Source organism: Carassius gibelio, chromosome B5 (assembly GCF_023724105.1).
Source record: "Carassius gibelio isolate Cgi1373 ecotype wild population from Czech Republic chromosome B5, carGib1.2-hapl.c, whole genome shotgun sequence".
In the NCBI taxonomy this organism is placed as follows: domain Eukaryota; kingdom Metazoa; phylum Chordata; class Actinopteri; order Cypriniformes; family Cyprinidae; genus Carassius; species Carassius gibelio.
Genome location: NC_068400.1, coordinates 23,589,049 through 23,610,125, shown reverse-complemented (window position 1 = coordinate 23,610,125; position 21,077 = coordinate 23,589,049). Strand labels below are relative to the sequence as shown.

At 37.8% G+C, this 21,077-nt stretch overlaps 2 protein-coding genes across 4 annotated transcripts in view; both read left to right on the top strand.

Moving 5' to 3' along the window:
- Positions 1-10,152: 10,152 nt before the first annotated feature.
- On the top strand, positions 10,153-14,365 carry prdm12b (PR domain containing 12b). The gene is made up of 5 exons (XM_052557453.1): positions 10,153-10,565; positions 12,189-12,379; positions 12,493-12,648; positions 12,988-13,102; positions 13,238-14,365. The coding sequence occupies exons 1-5, from the start codon at positions 10,346-10,348 to the stop codon at positions 13,663-13,665; spliced, it is 1,110 nt and encodes a 369-aa protein (XP_052413413.1). The 5' UTR covers positions 10,153-10,345; the 3' UTR covers positions 13,666-14,365.
- Positions 14,366-17,477: 3,112 nt separating this feature from the next.
- c5 (complement component 5) overlaps positions 17,478-21,077 on the top strand; it is a 29,959-nt gene continuing 26,359 nt past the window's right edge. For 2 of the 3 annotated variants that reach the window (XM_052555939.1, XM_052555938.1), the window contains exons 1-5: positions 17,488-17,764; positions 18,026-18,221; positions 18,392-18,545; positions 18,859-18,929; positions 19,007-19,101. In XM_052555939.1, coding sequence (XP_052411899.1) covers positions 17,697-17,764; positions 18,026-18,221; positions 18,392-18,545; positions 18,859-18,929; positions 19,007-19,101 — 584 coding nt within the window. In that variant the 5' untranslated portion in view covers positions 17,488-17,696. Of the gene's footprint in view, positions 17,765-18,025; positions 18,222-18,391; positions 18,546-18,858; positions 18,930-19,006; positions 19,102-21,077 lie in introns of all 3 variants that reach the window. The other variant, XM_052555937.1, reaches the window with a different exon arrangement.

Sequence of the window (21,077 nt, the reverse complement as noted above, 5' to 3'; positions counted from 1 at the left end):
TGTGTGTGTGTGTGCGTGTATCTTTGTCTCTTTCGCTCTCTCCCACTCTCTCTCTCTCTCTCTCTCTCTCTCTCTCTCTCAGACTTTCATTCTCTTTCTCTCCACTCATGTATATATGCCTTTTAAAAGTACCATTTGCTCCCTACGTAAAGTGCTTAATGAAGGGGATAATGCATGTAAAGTAATGTGACATTAATTGTTTGAGGTTGATAATAACAGCCCTCAATCATCTGGAAGATTGCTTCAGGCTTTAAATGAAAGCCGTTTTCAAGACGATGGACTCGAATGAGTGAATGACAGAGTCAAATTAGCTGATTTGCCATTCACGTACACTCTATTGCCTGCTATTTAAAAGTCATTGACCATTTAGGGACGGGCCGTTGGTCGCAGTGAGTGTGCGATGAGCGGTGGTGGCCGTGTTTGTGTTGGAGGGCAGGGATGGATGGATGGGCAGCAGCTCCAACTATGATAGTTAAGAAAAAAAAGGCGAGCAATAGAAATGTCAAGTGCCTTCTGTGAGGAAGTGAATGGGACAAATAGACCTGGTTTTAGAGGGCCCCATCCTTGCATTAACATAAGAAACAGGCCAATATGGCTGGAAGTCAGCCGGTCTGGGTGCTGTCAGTGGATCTTTTGGCGGTGGTGATTAATGTCTTTACGATACCGCACACAGCCAGCGCTGTACCGGACCCACCCTCGTCAGACTGCCATGCTGTTTAAACATTCTAGTTTTGTGCAGAAGTCTTCAAATTGGAGTCAGGTATATGTATTTGCAGCGCACATCGAAAGCATTTGGGTTCCTGTAAATCATGTTCATTGTCATTATGATACTGCATACCTACTAGTTTTCTTTTGCTCCAGTAGCTCAATTGGTAGCACGTTGCGCTAACAACGCCATGGTCATGGGTTCAATTCCCATGAAAGTCATAAACTGCTTAAATACAATTTTGCATTAAAATGCACCTCTACCAAATCTTTGAAACATGTCGCTTTTGCACATAGCTGAATCCTCGTGAACGGGCTGATTTTTCGACTTAGCCATTTGACATTCCTTCACGCAGCTGTCCGCCCAGCCTCCCTTCTCTTGTGGCACCCCTAACCTGCTTCATTGAGAGTCTCTTATTATGTCCTCTTGCCAAGGCCCACTCTATGAATTGAATAGTCGGTGTCTTTATTTCTCTCATTCTCTGACTGTAGACCTCATAATGGCTTCATTAATGCAGAAGTTGCATTTGGTTGACAATGGGTTAATGGCCCGAGGGTAGTCTATTGGCACTGAGAGAAGGCCAACAGGAGGAGGAGGCTTTTTTTACAGCCCTTTCAGTGTAAGTTCACCCTGGGTCAACTGTGTGTCACCCAAAAGTGAACAAACATGTAATTGATGTCCGGACATCTCTGGCCGACTCTTTTCGAGCCTGGCCCGTTGAAGAGGTTGCTGTCTGGTCTTTGAGGGACTTTTCACAGAAAGGGGAAACCGAATCATGAATACGCACAATCTGCCACGCTGAAAAAGGGGTGTGTGTGGGGGGCACTCCTGGATTTTTCCCTTTATAACCCCTGCTGAATCGGTTCTGTTTTGCTTGTTGTTGAAATGCAACCCCCGCACATAGGTCGTGATGGGGGTGGTATACGCTGCTGGTGTTCCTGAAATGCTCTTTCTCCTCCAGGCTGGGACCACTGTCTGTTTTTGTCTCTGATTTTCATGGATGTTAGTGGAAAATGTCGAGAGGAGTCACAGGCCTTTTATCAGGCCGTGTTGGAACAGGAACACTCAACGCTCTTTTTATATTCACCTTTGCATAACAACCGGCAGCAATTTGTAGAATGAAGCAATACATGCCAATGAATGCCAAGAGGATGCGCTAGTAACTCTTTTTAAAAATGAACATAGGTAAATAAGTTATTTTTCAATTTCATTTAGATTTGAAAATTAGCATTTTTTTTTTTTTTTACATTTGGACATGTCATTTTTCAATCAGAACTGGAAAAAAGTAATTATAATTTCAGACAGTGTTCTCAAACACTTCCACGTGCGCTTCCAGTACAATGACGTACAGTAAGCTTGTCTATATCTCCAAACAACAACTATGTCAGTCATAATGCAAAAGTGACTGACTCTGTTAAGGATTAAGTATATAGAATGCACTGTATGGTACATTTACCATAATTGTTTTAAGACAAATTGGTTACACTTTATTTTACCATATAAGTACTTACAGTGTACGTACAGTGTACTTACCCAAGAAAGTAATGTAGTATTAGGAGTAGGTTAAAGGTTAGCTATGACCCAGTTATTGTAATGGCTATAATAAGTATGTAGTATATACATGCTGAACAGGACTATAAAATAAAGTGCTACTGACAAATTTACAGTATATTATTGGCTTTTTAAAATTACTATAGACCATTAGTTGTATAATGTTGTGTCATGATTTCTTAATACATAAATTCCAAACCATATAAACATTTTAAGTCAAGGTTTACTTTTGGAGCAGTATACGTTTTGTGTGTGCTTTATTATGCTCTGCATTCTTTATTTATTTGTAAATCTGTTTTTCTGGGATCAGTGATGGAATTTAATTTCATATTATATTATATGGTCACACTTTATTTTAAGGTCCAATTCTCTCTATTAACGAACCATTAAAGGGTTAGTTCACCCAAATATTTCAATTAGGCCATACTCACCCTCAAAGCAAAGGTATATATGACTCTCTTCTTTCAGACGAATCCAATCTGAGTTATTTTTATTTATTTTTGTATTCTTTGCTCTTCCAAGCTTTAGAATGGGAGTAGGCCAGTATCCAAAAGTACTCAAATAAAGTGTGCACATCAATAATAAAACTTGCCTCGTGGCTCCAGGGGGTGAATAAAGGCCTCAGCGTATTGATGCACTTTTGTAAGGTAAATATCCATATTTAATAATATTATTAAGTATTATTATAATATTATATTATAGTATTATAAATACTTAAGATAAATACTTTTTTCTCACTTCTGCTGACTGTCATATGTGTGAGCCATTCCGGCGGATGATGTAGGACGTACGTGTTGCATTAGTGAAGAATGCAGAAGCAGAGAGAGAGCAAAACAAAAAACGCCAAGTCATGAATTAGAAGCACAAAACGAGGATTTGTAAAGAAAAATGTAGGAGGATTTCAATACAAGCCAAGAGGAGACTGGTTTTCCGTTGGTAAAGTAAGTAAACTTTGCTTCCTTTGCTCTTGTAAATACACTCACGAGACTAGCATATCTCACAGACGTGTCTGTGACACATACATACGTCATCCGCCCAGAACGGCTTGCACGTGTGACACTTAGCGGAAGTGAGAAAAAAGTACATTTTAAATAGGGATTTTTTTCTTTTTTACAACAACGATTAGTACTGGAGGCCTTTATTCACCCCCAGGAGCCGTGTGAGGCATGCTTTATTATAGATGAACGTGCTTTATTTGACTACTTTTGGACTGTTGAACAAAAAACCCATAATAAACTCATAATTTGCTGCAGCTGTTAACTTTAGGTATTGGGTGGGATTAGGGATTTAGAATATCATCATGAAGAATATGTGCTTTATAAGCACTAAAACTATATTATATTATATTATATTAGTAATATAACTATGTTCTATTATCTATAGTATCTATTCTTTTTTTATTATTATTTGTCTATGTTTCTGCATGTATAGGGGACAGGACAAAGGAAACTAACAAGTAACCAGGTTTCCGTAACCTGCTATAGTTGCAACTACGTAATTTAGTGATGCTGTTTGTAAATGTTTATTGAGACTACTGTTTAGGAAAACACCAGATCATAAAGCTATGTTGGTAGTGCTGCTTTTGTAAAATGCACCTCTGGTCAGGATGCCTAATTAACAGAGCAGGTATTTGACAGCACCATGTAGTGTTCACGCTTTTATGGAAATTAATCTTTGATGTTAATTCTAAGATCAAATTAAAGATCTTAATGAATCATGATCTAAAATGTGTTGATATTTGAATATAAAGTAAAATCAAAACCAAAAAGTGTATGGTTTAAAGAAATAACTGACTACTCATAAAAGACCGTTTTGAAATCACTCTGATACCTGCCTTTTTCTGAGAGTGCTTATACTGTATAAGAAAGCATGTACATATCTCAGTGCCTAGCCCATTGTGTGCGATGCATCTCCTTCTCCCACATCTGTGGTCAGACGGATGATGATGTCAGCCATCAAGTCTTTACCAGTAATTACACATCAGATGACAACAACTTAAAATTGATGTCCTATGCATGAGCGCTAAGTGGTCATTTTAAAAGTTTGAGACAGGAAGCTGAGAGAAAGGCCGTGTTATGAGGGTGTCAGCATGGGAATTGCCGGGGCAGCTGTACTGTACACACTCTGCAATAATAGACACACAGAGCCCATTGCCAAAAGCACATTTGGCATCAGTAGCAAATGAGTAATTATTGGGTAATGACCCAGAAGGTGTCCCTTAATTGAATAGTGAAAGTAGGGAGAGTGGTGCCACACTGTAATAAAAGCAGATGGATTATTTCAGGAAATATCTTCTTAAGTGGAAGGGTAAATACTGATGAGCCTGCATTTATTTCTCTGACCTTTAGATAGATAACCACTGATTAAAAATTTAGGCTCTAGTGGGAAAAGAGGTTTTTGCTTTTACTTTTTTGCTTTTTTCTGACCATAATAGACCTCTATCCACCACATTCAGTTTTAAATCTTAAATGCATTAGTCACAAAATGGACGTGTGCGGGAGAAAGGAAAAAAAAAACTTTAGGAAAAGCCATAAGTGGACTATTGTGTGGACTAAGCGGTCTTTTGTTTTGAGATCATTTGATGCAGTGACATTTTTCCCAGCGAAATGTCAAGATCACTCTAATGACTACAATGCCCGAGTGGGGTATGCCTTTTTCTCCCTTTTTTGCAAAATGATAGGTAAATTATGTAAATGCAGGCATCGGTTATTTACTTTTTACAAGCATTTACCTTTTCTTTTAATGCACTTATCTGTCAAAGGAAATTGCCTGCTGTTGCCATCACTTATCTGCAAGAATGATGTGGGTCGTGTTTTGATCACATCTTCACTTTTCGGATATGTTCGGTCTTTACTGCTGCTTATCCTTGTACTCTCACCTTGAGTTTTGTAAGTGTAACAGGTTGCTGTACAATGTATCAAATGGGTCTCTATGAATTGAGAACAATAAGCGGGTGCTTTATATCTATTAATAACATCTAGGGCCCCTTTCTAACCCAATATATAATTATGTATGTGGATATTTCTTAAAGGGATAGTTCACCCAAAAATTAAGTAATCATTTTGTCATTTCATAAATGAATGATTTTATTTATATTTTTTCAAGGCTTTTTTTTTTTCCAGACAATAAAAAGGTTCCAACATTCTTCAAAATATATTCTTTGTGTTCAACAGAAGAAAGAAAGTGATACAGGCTTGGAGTGAGTAAATGATAACAGAATTATCATTATTTGAGTAAAATAAACCTTAATTCTGTTAAAATGAACATATAAAGGTTTTGCTGGGTTAACAACAATTAATTAATTCATTAGAACTGAATTAATAATTGGCAATGAAAACAGGAAGGAAACAATCATAATTTTTAGTGGCACATCTGATCACAAATACACTGTTGTGCTGCTTGTTAGACTGTTACAAATCAAAGTTATTTAAAGGAAAACAAGTGTAAGAGTGTTGTTCTTGAGGCTCATAATTCCATTTGAAATACCTTATTATTAAGACCTTAAAAAACAGCAGAACTACAGCTGTAATTAATTTCATGAGATAATCAAATGAATCATGATAAATCATACTTAATGGTATAAATTAAAATCAAACAGTAAGCTTATTGTCAACAAATCTTGGTATTTTCAACAGGTTAGTTGCTCTACAACCAAAAAAAAAAAAAAAAAAAGGCTTTGCTGGTTGCTACTGGGATCCTTCTCACTAAACTGTGTCACACTGATTTGCCAAATCCGCTGCTGGTGCATATTGTGGTCTCCACCCACCGGGAGACCTGTCTCTATCTCCCACTGACTCTATCAGCAGCTGTTTTCAAATTCTGCTCCTTTTCAGATCATTCCGTTCTTTATTCCCATTACCGATAAGCTTTTAAAATCTACTCGGAAGAATTCACACTTCATTGATTGTTTATATTTTGTAATCTACTTTAGAGAAAAGATAATGCTCCCATACAACACTTCATTCTGCAGTTCACAGACACTTTATAGAATAATCAATCTGTATTGAACTCATGGAGATGAGTCAACAAATAATACAATTACTAAAGCTGAAAGAAACCGCAATCATTAACGGCAAATGACTGTCTGTGAGCGTTCAGAGCATGCTGATTGGCTGATCAATGAAGCTATACAGGTACACTGTATATCATGAATAAAAAAAAATTTTCAAAAAGAGATTTTTGGAAGATGCCTATAGGATTTTAGTATTAATTAGTGAAAATCCATTACATCAGCCTTATTAGTTTTCAATTGGCATGTGTCTCTGTGAAAAAAGAAAAAAGAATTTATTTCACCTGAAATTTGTCTTAAATGTAGGCTATTTTCTTTAAAAAAAAATCAAATTAGTCATATGCCTACAGCACGTGCTTGCAACTATAGTGTAATCTTTAGATCAAGAATCCTTAAGACACAAATAAAAGCTTCAGGTTTCTTCTGCTCACCTGAAAATGCACTATAATAATCGATAAGAGTAATTTGTAATATCACAAATAAATAATAATAAAAGTAGCATTTCTGCCATCTGTCTGTCACCTGTGGAACTCTTTTGATCAGCATGATTGCATTTCCTCTCTTCCAGTTTATATGCTTATGTGGATTTTTTTTTAACTATTTAAAAAACTGTATAAATGTTTAATTTCTAATGTTTATTCATTTGAAACGTATTTCATCCATATTTAAATTATGTCGATGTTAGTTTAATGTTGTCATTAACGTCACTTGTGTCTAGTTCATTCCAAATGATATAAACTGGGTGATGACAAAACCTGACGCAAGTTTCACGCTGGTCCATAACATAATGTCAACTCGAACTGAAAGGAAAAAAATAATATTGTCAGCGCGCACTCTCAATTCCTGATGCAATTTGAGGAGATGCGATAAAACACTTCTTCGTTTCATAGTGCTTGTGCAATCACACAGACATTCGTCGATACTTTATTTATGGTTCAATGAAACAGGTTGTGCTTGTATTTTCTTTGTACATTAATTCGTTTTCGTAACAAATGAAATCATTTTATCATTGCTATTTGAAATATTAAGCCATTTCGATGGCCCAAAAGCCAGCAATATAATTAGTACGCCACAGATCTGGACACAAAACAGGCGTTTAATAATGTCTTTGATAAAACGCAAACATTTTCCTCTTCATCCAAGTGTCAATCCAAATTAGCGGCAGCGAGCCAGATGCTTTGCTCCCTTAAATCTCTCCATGGAAATTGCGCACGTGCTCCTGCAATATCCATCGCTCAATAAGAGCTTTGATTTGCACTGTACGAACACAGACGATGAATATACATAATACTCGCGTGATATCTGCTCTTGGCCACGGTTTTCTTCCACCATTTGGGCACATTCCCATAAGCACTTGTGTGATGTGACTCGGCTTGTTCGCGTTTTCTGTTTGCTTTCTAGCCCCCCTCTGGTCTCTGTTCTCTATTCACTCCCTAGTCTCAGCTGGTCTAAGTGGGCCAAACCTGAAGAAACCTCTATTTTTGTTTTGTCTTCTCTCTCTTTCAAATAATCAGCCGTGTGCCAAAAGTGTCCCTCTTGTTTTTACGCGTGCCAGTCACCTGCCGTCTGCCTCGCTCCTTTCCTTTCTCAAAGCTTGCTTTTCTCTTTCCAATTCTTTTGACTTTCTGCGGTCTGGATCCCCAATGAGATTCAGATTGGGTACATATTGAGTCCTCTATTGTCCTTCAAGGGCTGTACTACGCTAATTAAATTTTATCCAGCCATATAAAAACCATTTCTCTCCTCCACGCTCCCAATTCAGCTTTCCAGCCCAAGTCCTCTCTTATTCCTTGCCCTAAAAATCCAGTGTTCATTGAGTCAAATCAATAGAAAAACATTTGCAAATCTCCATTATTGTGGGATTTTTGTCTCCTTTCTGTTGTGATAAAAGCACCGCGGAACAGCTTGCAGCTTTGTGCAACCGAGACGCGCGGGACAGACGAAGGCCATGAATGCAAAAGGCATTACGCGCAGCAGCAAGTTTCTTTATCACCCTGTTATTGAACTCGCAATTATTTCCACGCCGTCCTTTGCATCTGATTATTTCATAGAATATTGATTCGCCGTCTGTTAATTATCATCGCATGCTATATATGCTCAGTCGCCAGTTGATACGCAGCTTTTCCATTAGTCAGTTACATAAGATTTGTCTAACGACATTTTTTTTCTTTACTTTATAAGTTTAAAATCTCTTGGAGGAAACTGATCTTATCGACTGTCCTTTAGTAATGCATGTTGATGTCATATCCTCCAAATCAATAGTAGCACATGCATAAGAAAGTTCGAGTCGCATGCCATTGTCACTGCAAGTTATACCAAACGATGATAATATTAATTAAATTCTTGAGATAGCCTATGATCTGTAAGTTCCATCACGATATTAATTGCAAAAACGCACAGTCTTTCTATAATGAGAAAAACCTGACTGCATCCCTTACCCCATGCTGACTAAGTTTGCCCTTGTTTATGAAACCAATAATAGTGCAATAAAAACAAATCAATCTGTACTTGTGCAAATCCAATTCAGCAGGGAGGGTGAAACCCCTGCAGAAAAAGAAAAGCCGGGAGGGGGGTTAGACCCCAAAAGCAGCTGTTGAGTCTTAATCTTTTTTCTTGCCCTATCACTCACCTATATTCTCCTCAGCGCTCTCCTCGCATCTCCCTTTGGAAGTTCCCCACTCGCCAGACCCCATCCTTGTCCAGATTTTTTTTTTTTTCGGGCCATCCCCTTGTACTTATCTCAAAGAAAAGAAGAGTGCATGGATGTCAAATTGCCCTCAAAAACACCATGAAAGATTGATTTGCAGCACTTTTCATTCAGCCGGCATTATTTTGAAGAGAGCTGAATAGGAAACCCGCAAGCCGGGAAAGGAATAAAGATGTCCTCCCTGTTGGAAAGGGGGGAAACTGCCCATTTTGTCTCAGTCCATCAACCCTGGAGAAAGAGGGGGAAAGGCAAGGGGCTATTCAGAAAAAAAGCCCATATACACCTCACACAATACTAAAAGACTTTAAATTAACATCCATGAATATTAAATTACTTCGGCCTGAAAAAGATTGAATAAAAGATATACTTGACCCAGACGGCTTTGCATATTTTCGTACTCCAAAGCACATCATTAAAACCTATTCAGATTGTTTATGCCATTTTAATTCCGATATGATTACTGTATATTGAACATTAATTAAAAAAAAAAAAAGAACAGAACATTTGTGTTTGTACTAGTTCATCCACATGTTGCATTAGAAATTACGCAATAATTTCATATAATCAATTGTCCACTATTTTTAATAAACGAATAATGAATGAATATAATTACTGATCTAATGGTGAATGCTGTGACTCAAAAGTAAGAAAACACTTGGACATTTTTTAACTCCGTTCCTCTCATGAAGAAAATCTATCGCTCAAAATGTAAGACAAAATTTCTATATAGCTATTCGAATGCCTCATTTTTGTCTTCTTAGTGGCAATTACAAAGAGATTGATATAACTGGATATTGTCAGTTTCTCGTATAGACAAACGAGATAAGCTACCAGCTAACAAATTTGAACCTGGGTTTAGTAAAGAGTCTTCACGCTGATAGTCAAGTTTGCTTCTAGGTTTTCCGTGCCAGAAGTGCTCCTGTTCGTCTCTCAGGAGCAAACAGCTGGAGCGGAGCTCACGGTGCTGAGATGGGGCTTGTTATTTTAGCCAAAACGCGGTTGTTGGATCCTGAACATCAACACACACATCGCTCCCCCTTCTTCTCCCACCCCCTCAGGAGTAGCCACTCAATAAAGAGTGTGGCGTTTTTTTTTCTCCTCTGGTTGAACAAGTCTAAAGAACACAAGGGGAGGGTCATTAATAACTAATTACCGTGGGTCAGACCTGACGCATATAAAGCCCACCGGGACCTTGGTAAGGCGAACCATTCTCTCGACACTTAGCAAGAAGAGAGCACATTGGCATTGCATTGGCCTCAGACTGATCAATCGATTACATTCGCCTTTTACCACATAGATTTACGCTTTAAATTTAACAGCAAGGGGGCTACTGTCAGGTTTTATCGCAGGGATATTAGTTAAGGGTTTCATCATGGGTTCAGTGTTGCCTGCAGATGCTCTGGTTCTGAAGGCTGGATTTAAGCAGCAGACTCTGGCCCTGTCCGACATCATCACATCAGACATCCTGCACAGTTTCCTGTACGGCCGCTGGAGGAACGTCCTGGGCGAACACCTGTTCGAGGAGAAGACCAGCACTGTCAGCCCCAAAACTGCCTTCACCGCCGAGGTCCTGGCGCAGTCGTTCTCCGGAGGTGAGTCCGCAAGATTTCACCTCATTCGTTGATTATGGGAACGTCTTGAATAAATGTGTTTGCTATAGTATTTATTTATTCTTATTGCAAATTAGATCCGATGTGAAACTGTTTAATGTGGAGGCAAGGCCAGTTTTGTGTGGATTGCATATTTAAAATACAATTAATGACAATTAAAAGTGGTTGAAATTAAAGAGAAAAAAGTCAAATATATTTAAAAGTCTTTTAAAATAATTTAGTGGCTTATATGACGATTGAAAAGGGGGTTAATTGATTAAAATGATGCAGTAGCTACAATAAGCTTATTCAAAGATTTTACAGGTAAAGATACATGCATGATTAAAGTCGGCTCGTGCGAATTGGGGGTCTTAAAATGTGCTCTTTATACAGTATGCATCTCAACGGCATTTTTAAACATTTTAATAACCACAAAAGTTAGATTAAAGTGATAAAAGTCAGATTGCGTAAATAGCCGCTTTCGCCTTCACCTGAGGAAATGGCAACAGTTGCTCAAGTTCCGGGGGTCGTATATTGACAAGATATAAGTTGCCTATTGTCATTTGTAAGCTATTACTACTTTTCCAATATATGATATAGTTATTGCAAGTTAATAATAATTTTACTATTGACAGCTAATGCATAATGTGTTAGAGGGGCCGAAAAACATTTGGGTTGCACAAGACGGACTTCAGCGGAAAGATTATAAATTACTTTCTCTTAAGTAAATCCCTTAAAAGTAATTAAATAATTAGCACACGGTTTCTAAGATGAATATATGTGAATAAAACATAATTATTCTAAATGCATTAGGCTATAGGCTATCATAAAATCAGGATTTAAGCATGGCACAGCCTACAGTCAAGGGAAACCTATTTAAATAAGACTATTAAAATCATGAGGTAACGTCGTGCTTGACCTGAGAAAGTAAAGCCAGGACGTTAGACAGAGAAAAGCCCGTCATTCATCAGCTCGGGACAGTCTCCACACCCCCGCTTTGACACTTTTCTCTCCTCTCAGGCGCATTTAAAGTTTTCCGTCCCGCTGGTAATATGCCGTGAAAGCTGATTCTATCGCTATTCATACCATGTCAAGCAGCTAATCTCCTTTTCTGCGTTTTGTCAGAAATTCCAGGGCCGTTTAAAGAAAGTTCTCGTTTCTTTCAGCGCACATTTAGTGCTACAAAGTTTCTGAAAGGATAATGAATACGGAATAAGCTATTTCTTGCCTATGAATATATAGCCTCGTCACATTTAAAGCGTAGAAAATTGCTGAATTCTTAAACGTAAAGACGCGTTTGACATTTATTTGTGTCTCGCCTGAAAGCCGTATTTAAGTCTTACTGATGGACACATTGCGCGATGCTTTATATTGGCCTAGAATAAAATAGAATAGTTTTACAATATAAAAGGTTTTATGCACTTTGTTCTAAATTTACATTGTAACTATTTTTTTTTCTTTTGCTTTAAATGCGCTTTCAAACAGGTTGCGTCATTGATTTTTTTTTTTTTTTTTTTTTGGTCAAGTTTTTTTGTTTAAATTATTTTTTTCCCTTGTTTTTATTAGATATTTAAACTAAATGTTCCAAATTAACGTTATACTTTATTTGGCGTTTTCTATCTCCAGAGGTCCAGAAACTCTCCAGTTTAGTGCTGCCAAGTGAAGTCATCATTGCGCAGAGCTCAATCCCTGGAGAAGGACTTGGCATCTTCTCCAAGACCTGGATAAAAGCTGGCACCGAGATGGGTCCCTTCACAGGCAGGGTCATTTCACCCGAGCATGTGGATCTCTTCAAGAACAACAATCTCATGTGGGAGGTAAGCAACATTCAACAGGTGTCGCATATACGGCCTCATTTTTTGGGGAGTTGATCCTCCCAAATTTTCATGCCAACCCAGAGATTCATGGCAAGCGTTTTTGTTGTTCTCAGGTTTTCAATGAAGATGGCACGGTGCGCTATTTCATCGATGCCAGCCAAGAGGATCATCGCAGCTGGATGACTTACATCAAATGCGCGCGCAACGAGCAAGAACAGAACCTGGAGGTCGTGCAGATCGGAAGCAGTATATTTTACAAAGCAGTAGAGGTTCGTTTCATATAGCCTACCTTTTTCCTAATTTGATATTTATGTAATTTGTATGTTTAGAATCGTCATACTTCGAAGTACTTTCACGTTTAAATGTTATTCCATCATTGTTATTAACATCTATTCATTCAACTAAAATTGCATTTTTATTATTTCTATTTGAGTTTTATTTTTCTATTTTGAGTTTTTAGAGATTAAGCTAAATTTGGTTCAAATTGTAAGGCAGCATAAAAGTTTAAAAATAGATAGATACTTGAGTAATTTAATCTTTGGTTTTAGTATAAAATGAAAACACTTTGAAATATTAAAGCATTTACATTTTTTTTTTTTCATTAACAGACAATACCTCCAGATCAAGAGCTGCTTGTGTGGTATGGAAATTCCCAAAACACTTTCCTGGGTATCCCTGGAGTCCCTGGCATAGAGGAGGAACAACAGAAGATTAAAAAAAGTGGTAAGTAATTCAGTCACTTCAGGGCTTCGGGTGGGCTTCAGGCTGATCTTTATCATAATGCTACAATAGCCTGAGTTAAAACTCCATTAGCATGTGTTTGAAGTCCGCTGACAGAGCTCTCTCCTCTCCCCACAGATGATTTCCACCTGTGCGACACCTCCTCCACTGCGTCGCTTTCCACTGCCAGCCGCATGCGCTGCGTCATCTGCCACCGCGGCTTCAACTCCCGCAGTAACCTGCGCTCTCACATGCGCATACACACTCTGGACAAGCCCTTCGTCTGCCGTTTCTGCAACCGCCGCTTTAGCCAGTCCTCCACCCTCCGTAACCACGTGCGCCTCCACACGGGCGAGCGCCCCTACAAGTGCCATGTCTGCCAGAGCGCATACTCCCAGTTGGCAGGACTGCGGGCGCACCAGAAAAGTGCCAGGCATCGGCCGGCCAACACAGGGTCTGTAGTGGGGCTGCAGGCCCACTCGCCCCCTCCTCCACCTCCTCAACTGGCACAGGTTCCACACCACCCGGCCTCCCTGGTGCATCACATACCCACCATGGTGCTATGAGAAGGCATGAAGCATCTTAGATGTTTGCAATCTCACAGGCTGTTCTTCAGTGCTGCCAGCTCATGTGTCGAAGTTTGTCTATGACAAGCTGACCCTGAGTACTATCACCTTTAGGGGATTCTTCGCAGTTCCTTAAAGGTGAAGAAGTGGTCAGATATGATGAACGATGCCTGCAGAACTCAGTTATGACAGCACTGAAGTGAAAAGGATGGCCATGGAATGTTCATGTTGAATTTATTGCCAGAGCTACTGTTCACACACTGATGGCTCTTTGTTCCGGCGGATATCTGTCACATTATATCTGATCAAACACGATCATTTTATTTAAACAGTTGTCAGTGTATCTTTTAGTCATATTTGCATGCAAAAGTATTGTTTTGTCCCTCTCCACTAAGGATAAACCCACATCAGCTCATTTGTTTTAGCCTCTATGAAGGATCCACTAGGATCAAGCACCACTTAGTGACTGATTTGTGTCACTGCAGCCCAATCAGAGTAGTGGGTCTCAAAGCATGTTTATTGTGAATGAACAATATGAAGTATGTAAAGGAATGTATATACGATTTGAAGATTTACTTCCAACAACATGGAATAGTCACTTTATCTGTGTATGTATGTAAAGCTTAAAGTATTATTACAAAACTTGGTTCTATTATATTATGTATACTATGTTTGCTTATGAAAATTATTTGGGTATTCACTTGTCTGCTCAATAAATAATTAACAAATAATCTCAGATTTTGTCACTTTTTTAATTATTTATTGTGCTATGATAATACAGAACTAAAAATTTAAATGGCTGTAAAAATATCTACCTAATTCAACCTAGAAGCTATAATTATTTTGGCATTCAGTCATTCAACTCACTTTTAAATATGTTGTCATTGAATCTTAACAATTTAAATTTAAGTTGGTTATAATGACTTTAAGTAATTAAGTAATGAAAAAATCACATATTGGTCATATTTTGTACAGTTAATTGTACAAAATATCAATGATGTCTTTACTCATTTTTTCTCTTTGAGAACCCTCAGTAAATGCTCTTCAACATCTTACATTTACATTTATTATTTAGCAGATGCTTTTATTCAAAGCGACTTACAATTTGGGAATACATCAAGAGATTCATCTTAAAGAGGCAAAAGGACATAGGAGTGCTCTTCATATCAAGTTTCAACCACTGTTCAAATAAATACTAGCTAGACAGAGAAAGATGAAAAAATATATACATTTTTTTTATTTTTTAGGATGAAGCAACATGACAAAAGAGGTAAGCTTTCAGCTGTCACTTGAAAAATGTCAGGGAATCAGCATTCCGCAAAGGGGTTGGAAGATCATTCCACCAGCCAGGAATGGTAAACGAAAATGTTCTGGAAAGTGATTTTGTACCTCTTTGTGATGCTGCCATGAGGCGGGGATGTAAATTTTATAAGAGTGAGTGGAAATAGGTGGGTCTGAGCCTGAGGCAGTTCTATATGAAAGCATCAATGTCTTAAACAGGCTCTTTTTGGGCTCGTTAAAGACCAGTCATGCCACTGCATTCTGAAACATTTGTAAAGGTTTTACTGTGCATGAAGGAAGTCTAGCCAGAAGAGCATTGCAGTAATCCAGCCTAGAAATGACAAGGGCCTGGACAAGAAGTTCCAGGTGAAGTCATGCTGTAGATTTGGAGTGGCCAGGAAGATAAGAAGCTCAGTCTTTGCCAGGTTGAGCTGTATGTGATGTTCATTCATCCTTGCTGAGATGTCCGCCAGGCAGCCTGAGATCCGTGCACCCACTGTTGGGTCATCTGGTAGAAATGAGAGATAGAGCTGTGTGTCATCAGCATATCAATGGTAGGAGAAACCATCTGTTTGTATAATGGGTCCCAGTGATGTAGTGTACAGTATATGGAGAAGAGGAGGGGTCAAAGAATTGATCCATGAGGAACCCCAGTGACAAGTTGATTTGCTTTGGATACCTCCCCACCCCATGCCACCCTGAAAGACCTAACAGTGAGATGGGATACAAACCAGCAAAGTGGAATCCCTGTGATTCCCAATGATGAGAGGGTGGACGGGAGGATCTGAATATTCACTGTGTCAAAAGCAGCAGACAGAGGCAGCAAAATAAGAACTGATGTTTTGGAATCAGCTTTTCAGTCCGCAGGGCTTCAGTGAAATGGCAACGGTTGAATGGCAACTTAAGAAGCCTGACTGGTTAGGATCCAGTTGGTTGTTCTGTATAAGAAATAATGATACCTGGTTAAAAACAACTTGTTTTAATGTTTTTGCTATGAAAGGAAGGAGAGAGACAGGTCTGTAGCTATATGTACAGGACAGACCAAAAGTTTGGAAACATTACTATTTTTAATGTTTTTGAAAGAAGTTTCTTCTGCTCATCAAGCCTGCATTTGTTTGATCAAAAATACAGAAAAAACAGTAATATTGTGAAATATTATTACAATTTAAAATAATAGTTTTCCATTTGAATATACTTTAAAAAAATAATTTATTCCTGTGATGCAAAGCTGAATTTTCAGCATCATTACTCCAGCCTTTCATTGTCACATGTAACATCCAGTCTATCACATGATCATTTAGAAATCATTCTAATATTCTGATTTATTATGAGTGTTGGAAACAGTTCTGCTGTCTAATATATTTGATGAATAAAAGGTTAAAAAGAACTGCATTTATTCAAAATAAAATTCTAATATTATATATTCTAATAATATATTTTCTTTACTATCACTTTTCAAGTATTGATTATATTAAAAAAAAAGAAAAAAAATTACTGACCCCAAATTACTGACCAGTAGTGTACAAAATATTTATATTTTAAAAACATAGCTTCTCTCTTTTTTTTTTTTTTTTTTTTTTACTTTTTAATTCATCAAAGTATCCTAAAAAAGTATCACTGAAAATATATTAAGCAGCAGAACTGTTTCCAACTTTGATAATGAATCATCATATTAGAATTATTTCTAAAGGATCATGTGATAATGATCCTAAAAATTCAGCTTTCCATTACAGAAATAAATTATAATTCAAAGTATAATAAATTTTAAAACAATTTTTTTAGATTGTAATAATATATCACAATATTTACAATGCAGGCTTGATGAGCAGAAGAAACGTTTTTTTTTTTTTTTTTTTTGCATTAACGTCCAGAGATGAGAAATAAGTAATTGAGGGAAGAGAGGAAAGATGGGAGGGTGAAAGGGAGCGCAGGTTTCATCTAAAGTAACAGGTAGAGCGGTTGGTGGCACACAGGTAGGAACATGTAGGTTAAATGTAAGAATAAATGATCAGATATGTGTAGAGTTTTTAACAAAATGTTGTCTGCAGTACAATTGCGTGTGATAAAAATGAGTCAAGTTGGTTCCCTGATTTGTGACTGCTTGTAGTGGTAAGACATTTGAAATCAAATGAAGCTAGGAGTGAATGGAAGTCTGCAGCATTAGGCTGGTCCAGATGCATGTTAAAGTCACCAAAGACTAAAAGTGGATTGATATCCTCCAGGAATGAGGACAGCAGACCATTCAGTTCTTCTAGGAAGGTGCCAAATTGAAAATTTAGTGGGTTTCTGTGTTTCTGTGTAAATTTTATCCAAATTCAGTAAATCAATGACCAAGTCAATAGTCATACTGATGTCCAATTGATATAGAATTACACAATTATATAACTACCTATGGGAAGAAAACATCTCCATAAAAACCCCTTTTAGTTGAAAACACAACTATGCTTTATTTTCATTGTGACTTGCATGATGACTTAGCAAACTGCACAGTGATGATATGAGCATTTCATAATCAAACATTAAACATTTACACCAGTGAGAAGTGGTGGGTGGTGGTGGAGTTAAGCTAATCATTATGACTGATGTATTTCACATATTTGGACTATAGCTATCGTTACTAAAACTAAACCTCAAAAAACATTTTGGGAACTATTTCAAGACAATTACTCAAAGCAAGCAAAGCAGATATTAATTTGGCTGACAAAAACTAACCAAATGCCAGACCTGTTTTTATAAGAAGCAAATAGTCTATGATGGCACGTTTATTTTTTCTCTGTATATTTCATCTCTTCTTCTGCATTACTGTCCAGGAAAGTGTGTAAGTTGCAATTTAAATCATTTTTAAAAAATCTACAAAACAGAAATACTGATCTGTATTATCAAAAAGCAGAACGGCAAAACGAATAATGATAACTAAACTTTAAACTTCTGTACACTCTTGAAAAACAGCTGTTAGTAATCTTTTATGTTTGTCTGAAATTAAGCATTTAGTGTATATTTACTACATCATTTGTTTTGTTTTTTGCATCTGCCATGCTCGGATAGCGACCCACAGACAACAAAATATTTTGTTTTGCAGATACCTAATCACTGCACCTAAACTGCTGAGACTCGATGCTTTGGAAAATGTGGTGGTGCAGTTGTTTAGATATGACCAGGAAATTACAGTACATCTTTACCTGAAGAGCACACTAGCACCAGTTTATAAAGAATATGCATCTCAGTCCCTGAAGCTCAATGCCGTGAATAACTATCAAGCTTCAGCTACTTTACGGGTAGGACTGCAAATTTGGAAAAAGATCCCAGAAGAAAATTTTTGTATGACTTTTGGCTTGGATATGTTGTAATTTACAGTTGCAAATTGTTTTTTTTTTTTTTTTTTAAACTGATTTTATGTAATAAATGAATACTATTTTCAGAAAAGCTTTTTTTTTCTGTTTCACAGATAATGCCCAGAGATTTCCCTAAAGAGGACAAGTTTGTCTACCTTCAAGCGATCTCCTCTGCTTTCTCTGCACATGAAAAAATTCCAGTCACCACTGTGAATGGGTTTCTCTTCATCGAAACTGACAAGCCACTGTACACACCCGAACAAGAGGGTCAGTATGAGAACAATCATTCATATGTGATGTGTGTAAGGCTACATGGGGCAACTTTTTGAGCAATGTTGAACAACTTTCAACAATATTGCTGTCAACGGGCAACCAGGTGAGACACAGGGCCCATGAGGAATCTAAAATATCCAGAAAGAAATTCTTTACCCATTCTCAATGGGAACGTGTCCAAGCAAAACTGCTCATAAAGCTGGCCTGTGTATCATCAGCCTAAGAGTGCGAGTTTATGTACTGTATGAAGAGAAAGACTGAGTGAGTAAATGAAAGAATCCATCTTTTGAATCTGTTTGCTTTCTAGTACAAGTGCGTGTTTACTCCCTTAACGAGGAGCTGAGGAAATCTAAACGAACTGTCACCCTTACATTCGTGGTGAGTGAACCTCATACTTCACTTGAATTTTGATTGCTATATGTGAACCTTGTGTTAATGTTTCAACTTCTATTTAGGACCCTAACGGTATCAAAGTAGAGATGATTGATATGGCAGACATCATTGGAGCAAAACCACTTCTTCCATCATTCAAAATACCTTTAAAGCCAACGTAAGACACAGACTATTAGAATTATTTTTGAGTTGATCTGATGTTTAAATGCTCGGTCAGGTATAGTAACACTCTGGTTTGCTGAAATCCGGCTTGCATGTGAATTTCTGTGCTAGTTCATATGGACCCATAATGATCTCAATAATAATTTACGCAAAAGACACAATGCACGCATGCGTAACCCAATTCACATGCATGAGAAATAACTGATGTGCACGAAATATATATGTCACAAAAAATACAAATGCACAAAATAAATATATATGTATTCATAAAATACATTTCACAAATCCAAAAAATCATTCACAGATGCACAACTATGTACAAAATGTTTTAATGTTTTAAATTCACAAATTTATCACGGGCTGTAAATGTGAATCACCTAGGATTTGTGTATGTATTTTTGTGACTTTTCTTGGCAGCGAACTCCTCCCATATGGCACACTCTTTAGCCAATCAGATTTGAAGTATGAACCATAGATATACATAATAAAGGCCTTATTTATGTATATATGTATAGTATGAATCATGTGCCCTAGGTGTGCCCATAGACATGGGCATGCCTACCTGGATGCTGACGTATTACTTTTTGCTGTAACGCAGTAGTGTAAGGCATTACTAATCAATTTTCAGTAATATTTTACTCGGTAAATATTCAGTAACGCTTTCGTTACAACACACTTTTAGCCCAAAATGTAATTGTTCAAAGAAAAGAAAAAATAGCAAGACCGCAAGACATTAACGAATCAAAAAAGAAGCAAACTATTTCTATTTCCTGTTCACAGTCAGTCAATAGCTGCGTGTGGTGTCCACCTCTGATATATTTGTTTAACCCTTTTTTTTTATTTATTCATCTCTCACTGGTGGAACTTTGTATTGTATGATGTAGTCCAGTGAAGGTGTTTTTAGGGCAGGTTTTACAGGAGAGCTGCGAGGATAATGACATGACACAGGATGATTTTGGACTCTGTGCTCGAGGTACGAGCGAGGATATTAGCTTTCCCACGGCTCGCGCAGGCCAGTTTAAAATATGCTAATGGTTGGAAATGGCAGAATGGTGAGATGGACGTATGCGCATCTTGTCATTTTACAATTGCATATGGCATTGTAGTTTACATATAGTCCTGTTGTGTCTAATATGAATTGACCCAAGCAATTCACAGATATTGCCAGATAATCACTTTACTTCTTACCATACTTTTAACAAACTTGGAACGTTTGTGATTCTGGCCGTCATCCTCTCTTGCATTGTCTTGAGCCTTCACTTTGCCAATAATAAACTATATATTGTTAGTTGCATGGATAGCCCACAGTAATTATTATCAATATGCCTTCTACTGGATGTAAAATGCTCCGCAGTACATTTTGTCATTAAGATTAGATTAGATTCAACTTTATTGTCATTATGTAGAGTACAATTACAGAGCTAAAGAAATGCAGTTAGCATCTAACCAGAAGTGCAAGAATATAGTGTTTTATATACATATAAGTGCAGAGTAAGTGAATCTATGATATAAAGTTGAGTGGAGAGAACCTTCAGGACATACCTGTGCCTTCGCTTCAGGATGACCTTGGAGTTGCCAGGCCCGAACCCAAGACAAGAGGTGCTCACATAGAGTGCCTGTAAGTCTCCTACTTGCTTAACCGATGCTAGCATCACTAGCAGAGCAGTTTTCAGTGAAAGAGAACGTAAGTCGGCAGTCTGAAGCAGTTCGAAGGGCGGCTCTTTGTGGCCCCTAAGAACCGTGGATAGGTCCCATGTGGGGATCGTGAAGGGACGTGAAGGGGTGAAGGAGGGTTCAGCCTTCTGGACCCCTTCAGAAAACAAACAACCAAGTTGTTCTTGAGCCCACAGCTTGGGTCTGGGGTGCCATATCATTCCGTTTGCTTTAGAGAGGATGTCCCGTATTAAGGGGATCGGCCATGGCTCTGCTGGCGACAGCTGCGAGGTTGGCTCCTCCACAGAGAGACTACCA

Excerpts from the sequence above, each read along its gene's own strand:
- prdm12b (XM_052557453.1), top strand. The coding sequence starts at position 10,346 with ATGGGTTCAGTGTTGCCTGCAGATGCTCTGGTTCTGAAGGCTGGATTT. Across the intron at positions 10,566-12,188 it reads GGCGCAGTCGTTCTCCGGAG|AGGTCCAGAAACTCTCCAGT; the intron begins GTGAGTCCGCAA and ends TTCTATCTCCAG. Across the intron at positions 13,103-13,237 it reads ACAGAAGATTAAAAAAAGTG|ATGATTTCCACCTGTGCGAC; the intron begins GTAAGTAATTCA and ends CTCTCCCCACAG.